Source organism: Capricornis sumatraensis, chromosome 3 (genome assembly GCF_032405125.1).
Source record: "Capricornis sumatraensis isolate serow.1 chromosome 3, serow.2, whole genome shotgun sequence".
Taxonomy (NCBI): domain Eukaryota; kingdom Metazoa; phylum Chordata; class Mammalia; order Artiodactyla; family Bovidae; genus Capricornis; species Capricornis sumatraensis.
In genome coordinates, this window is record NC_091071.1 from 142517312 (window position 1) to 142523311 (window position 6000).

A 6000-nucleotide genomic window follows, 5' to 3' on the forward strand; every position below is an offset into this window, starting at 1 on the left:
TGAACAAGTTCCAGGAGTTGGTGATGGGCAGGAAAGCCTGGTGTGCTGCAGTCCATGGGGTCCCAAAGAGTCAGACACAACTGAGCGACTGAACTGATTGACTGATACGGGAGAGGAGTTTGGAGGAGAATGGATACATGTATATGTATGGCTAAGTCCCTTTGCTGTCCACCTGAAACTATCATAATATTGCTAATTGGCTATATGCCAATATAAAATAAAAAGTTTAAAAAAAGAAAAAGAAAATCAGGCTGTCTTCTGTTAAGCCAGATTTTAAGGGATCTATAAAAATACAAAACAATGTCACTCTTCTCACTTTTTTCTTTGTGGAAAAGTTGCTTTTTGTAAAAATGTTATTTATGTTAACATGTAATGAGCTATTTTATGTGAACTAAATATTTGTAAAATTTCACATTTTCGAATTTTGCACGCTTGTCTAATACCTAGTATTTCTGAACTGATTTTTTTTTTTAAGGTATAACTTACGTTGATTTTCACTGAAATCATGGTTCTGTCACTACTTCTGTAAACTAATCTGAAAGGATGTGAAAAGTGAAGTCGCTCAGTCGTGTCCAACTCTTTGCAACCCCATGGACACCAGGCTCCTCCGTCCATGGGACTTTCTAGGCAAGAGTACTGGAGTGGGTTGCCTCTTCCTTCTCCAGGGAACTTCCCGACCCAGGGATCGAACCCAGGTCTCCCACACTGTAGACAGACGCTTTCCGTCTGAGCCACCACTTGATCTTAGCCAAAAGGCCAAGAAGCAATGCTCAGAAAAGTGCTCCCCTTTTATCATCAGTGTAACTCCTTAATCCCCTTCCAACCTAATTCCCTTATCTTGCTATGAAAATAAGGTGTAATTTTGTGACTGAAGACTTCCAAAGAATGAAGACAATGGGACATTTTATTCTCAAAATTGTGACATATTACTTGCAACCACAGATTCGGTATCAGATGTGAGAATAAAGATTTTTGGTACATAAAAAAAATATTTCCCAGTTTTGTAGATATCTGTTGACATCAATGTCCATAGAGAAAACTGAGGTAAACAAAAGATCTTTGAGGCCCTCTCATTTTCACAGCAGGCTTTGCAGGTAAAGAATCTGCCTGCCAAGCAGGAGATCTGGATTCAATCCCTGAGTGGGGAAGATGCCCTAAAGATGAAAATGGCAACCCACCCCAGTATTGTAGCCAGAGAAATCCCATGGACAGGGGAGCCCAGCAGACTAGTCTCTGGGGTCACAAAGAGTCTGACAGACTTAGCGACTAAACAACAAAGTTTAAAATCCAAAACTTTGAGCATCACTGTCTTATGAAGTTTGGGGGAGAGCTTAGAAAAGTATGTGTATCGAAAAGTAAAGTTACTCCTCCATGAAGCCTTCCCAGCCCTCCCCAGGAGCAGCAGGAAGTTTGTTTCCACTTCCACAGCATCTTGTGTTTGTGTGCAGTCCCATCTGATTCTCTGCCACCCCATGGACTGTAGCCCACCTCTCCTGCATTGGCAGGCCGGATTCTTCACCGCTGCGCCATAATGCCGCCATAAGTTGATTTATTCATCGTGTCACTTTTTTTACATAGGGAATGAATAAGTAAACAAGTGCTTCCAGTTTATTTATCCAATGACTGTATTTGAGGTGTCAGCCGGTACTGGAAGCTTTTGGTCACTTAGAAACTTTCTCCATTAATTCCCATGCATTTAACTTACTAAAGGATTTGTTAAGTCTTATGTTAATTTCCTTATCTAATGCGGCCATCACCAGGTCTTTTCCTGTCCTGGGGTGTCTTCTCTAGGCCAGCATCGCTGCATGTGCTTTCTTTTCTAGAGATCTGGGAGGCAGTGAAAGTCCCCCTCACAAGTTCACAAGTTGGCTGTGCCTTCTGGCACAGATCTAATTGGACCAGAGGTCGCGCCTCGAACTCTTGCAACTGTGACCGAGGGTGCATCGACGCTTCGTAAGAACTCTAGGAAACGCAGACTCACAGTGCCGGCTGCGGCCCTCGGATTCCGACGGGCTAGACTGGAGCCACAGGAGTATTGAGGGATCCCCCCGCGCCTCCCGCCGTCTTTGGGTGTGCTCCCTTTGAGGTTGCTAGGCCGGCGCCCGCCCTGCTAACCGCTGTGGGTCCCACCAGGTTCTGGGGAGTCCAGGGGCAAGGTCCAGCCTCTTCTCCCACCCACTTTCGCCCCCACAGCTCAGCCACAGCCCCTGGTGGCGAGACCGCCGGCCCCGAGAGCGCGGCCGCCGGGTTTCCAGTCCCCAGGAGTGGTGTGCGGGTCGTCGCCCGGCCCTGCAGCCCCGGGGCCGGACTAGCTGGAGCTCAGCCGGCACTCACCTCGAGGCCGGCGGCAGGCACGGTGCAGCGCGGCCACCCCACAGGCGCAGGGTCCCGCGGAGGAGGCGCGTGGCCATGGCTGGGACGGCGAGGGCTGCCGGAGGGGCAACGGACACGTCTCCTCGGGACTCAGAGCGCGCAGGGCCAGGGCCGGCCCAGGGGACTTCCCCTGAACCTTCCCCCGGAGCAGTCCCGCCCGAAAAGCGTCGCGCAGCCTCCCAGGTACCTGCTCCCTGAGCGTGTTCCGGAGCGGTGTCTGCGATCTCCCACCCCCAGTGGCCTGCGGTGGTGAGTCCAGAAGCGTTGGGACACGCCCCCCCGCCCCGCCCCTGGAATCTTACCAAAGGAAAGACTCCAAGCCGGAAATTGTTACTTCTTCCTGCGGCGTTGTGTGTCTAAGCAGTTATCAGTGTTCTGAACCGCTTTGAGGAACCGGTTTAAGTTCTGGAGCCTCAGGAATACACCCAAACACAAACTCATAAACTTACGTGGAGTACCTTTTCTTTTCCTTTTTAGGATTTTTTTTCCCTTATTATTATTATTTTTTAATTGAAGTAGTTGATTTACAGTATTAGTGTCAGGTGCACAACGTACCTGCGTGCTAAGTCGCTTCAGTCCTGTCTGACCCTTTGCGACGCTATGGACTGTAGCCCGCCAGGTGCCTCCGTCCATGGGATTCTCCAGACAAGAATACTGGCGTGGGTTGTCCTCCAGGCTAGTACACAACATACCAGTTCAAAATTTGTGTACCTTATATTCCATTTTTAAAACATTTTATTTGGGTATAGTTGATTTACAAGGCTGTGTTTCTGCTGCATAGCAAAGTGAATTAATTATACATATACATGTATCCACTCGTTTAAAAATTCTTTTCTCATATAGGTCATTACAGAGTAGAATTCCAGGTGGTATATAGTGGGCCTTATTAGTTATCGATTTTATTTATTTTTTGTTTTCCAAAACTCACCTATTTTATATATAGTAGTGTGTCTATGTCAACATCAATCTCCCAATTTATCCTTCCCTTCCCTTTATTCTCTGGTAAGTTTGTTTTCTACATCTGTGAGTCTATTTCCCTTTTGTAAGAAAGTTCTTCATTTGTATCATTTTGGTACTCCACATATAAACAATAATCATGGTATTTGTCTTTCTCTGTCTGATTTCACTTAGCATGATAATCTCCAGGTCCATCCATGTTGCTGCAAATGGCATCATTTCACTCTTTTATGGTTGAATAGTCTTCCATTGTATGTATAATGCCACATCTTCAATACCCACTCCTCTGTGGATGGATATTTAGGTTATTTCCATAGAGTGGCTATTGTGACTAATGCCTCAATGAACATTGGAGTGCATGTATTCTTATGCATTAAGATTTTCTCTGATGTATGCCCAGGAGTAGAATTGCTGGATCATATGGTAGTTCTATTTTTAGTTTTTTAAGGAACCTTCATACAGTTCCAGGAAGTTTGTTTTCTAACATTGCAGACTGATTTACTTCACATCAGTTCAGTTCAGTTCAGTTCAAACGCTCAGTCATGTCCAACTCTTTGCAACCCCATGAATCACAGCATTCCAGGCTTCCCTGTTCATCACCAACTCCTAGAGTTCACTCAAACTCATGTCCATTGAGTCGGTGATGCTATCCAGCCATCTCATCCTCTGTCATCCCCTTCTCCTCCTGCCCCTAATCCCTCCCAGCATCAGGGTCTTTTCCAATGAGTCAACTCTTCCCATGAGGTGGCCAAAGTATTGGAGTTTCAGCCTCAGCATCAGTCCTTCCAATGAACACCCAGGACTGATCTCCTTTAGGATGGACAGTTTGGATCTCCTTTCAGTCCAAGGGGCTCTCAAGAGTCTTCTCCAACACCACAGTTCAAAAGCATCAATTCTTCGGTGCTCAGCTTTCTTCACAGTCCAACTCTCACATCCATACATGACCACTGGAAAAACCATAGCCTTGACTAAACGGACCTTTGTTGGCAAAGTAATATCTCTGCCTTTCAATATGCTATCTAGGTTGGTTGTAACTTCCCTTCCAAGGAGTAAGCACCTTTTAATTTCATGGCTGCAATCACCATCTGCAGTGATTTTGGAGCCCCCCAAAATAAAGTCTGACACTGTTTCCACTGTTTCCCCATCTATTTCCCATGAAGTGATGGGACCATACACATGGACATCTCCAGATGGTCAACACTGAAATCAGGTTGATTATATTCTTTGCAGCCAAAGATGGAGAAGCTCTATACAGTCAGCAAAAACAAGACCAGGAGCTGATTGTGACTTAGAACTCTTTATTGCCAAATTCAGACTTAAAGTGAAGAAAGTAGGGAAAACCACTAGACTATTCAGGTATGACCTAAATCAAATCCCTTATGATTATACAGTGGAAGTGAGAAATAGATTTAAGGGACTAGATCTGATAGATAGAGTGCCTGGTCAACTATGGATGGAGGTTTGTGACATTGTATAGGAGACAGGGATCAAGACCATCCCCATGGAAAAGAAATGAAAAAAAACAAAATGGCTGTCTGGGGAGGCCTTACAAATAGCTGTGAAAAGAAGAGAAGCAAAAAGCAGAGGAGAAAAGGAAAGATATAAGCATCTGAATGCGGAGTTCCAAAGAATAGCAAGGAGAGATAAGAAAGCCTTCCTCAGCGATCAATGCAAAGAAACAGAGGAAAACAACAGAATGGGAAAGTCTAGAGATCTCTTCAAGAAAATTATAGAGATACCAAGGGCACATTTCATGCAAAGATGGGCTTGATAAAGGACAGAAATGATATGGACCTAACAGAAGCAGAAGATATTAAGAAGAGGTGGCAAGAATACACAGAAGAACTGTACAAAAAGACCTTCATGACCAAGATAATCACAATGGTGTGATCACTCACCTAGAACCAGACATCCTGGAATGTGAAGTCAAGTGGGCCTTAGAAAGCATCACTATGAACAAAGCTAGTGGAGGTGATGGAATTCCAGTAGAGCTATTTCAAATCCTGAAAGATGATGCTGTCAAAGTGCTGCACTCAATATGCCACCAAGTTTGGAAAACTCAGCAGTGGCACAGAACTGGAAAAGGTCAGTGTTCATTCCAATCCCAAAGAAAGGCAATGCCAAAGAATGCTCAAATTACTGCACACTTGCATTTATCTCACATGCTAGTAAAGTAATGCTCAAAATTCTCCAAGCCAGGCTTCAGCAATGTGTGAACCATGAACTTCCTGATGTTCAAGCTGGTGTTGAAAAGGCAGAGGAACCAGAGATCAAATTGCCAACATCTGCTGGATCATGGGAAAAGCAAGAGAGTTCCAGAAAAACATCTATTTCTGCTTAAAGACTATGCCAAAGCCTTCGACTGTGTGGATCACAATAAACTGTGGAAAATTCTGAAAGAGATGGGAATACCTGCCTCTTGAGAAACCTGTATGCCAGTCAGGAAGCCACAGTTAGAACTGGACATGGAATAACAGACTGGTTCCAAATAGGAAAAGGAGTACATCAAGGCTGTATATTGTCACCCTGCTTTTTTAACTGATATGCAGAGAACATCATGACAAACGCTGGAAGAAGCACAAGCTGGAATCAACATTGGCGGGAGAAATATCAATAACCTCAGATATGCAGATGACACCACCCTTATGGCAGAAAGTGAAGAGGAACTAA

The 6000-nt window shown here is 44.8% G+C and overlaps 1 protein-coding gene across 1 annotated transcript in view; it reads right to left on the bottom strand.

Moving 5' to 3' along the window:
- ACADL (acyl-CoA dehydrogenase long chain) overlaps nt 1–2565 on the bottom strand; it is a 43983-nt gene extending 41418 nt beyond the window's left edge. Inside the window, exon 1 of the mRNA XM_068967901.1 lies at nt 2335–2565. Coding sequence (XP_068824002.1) covers nt 2335–2411 — 77 coding nt within the window. The 5' untranslated portion in view covers nt 2412–2565. The remainder of the gene's footprint in view (nt 1–2334) is intronic.
- Between the last annotated feature and the right edge of the window lie 3435 nt (nt 2566–6000).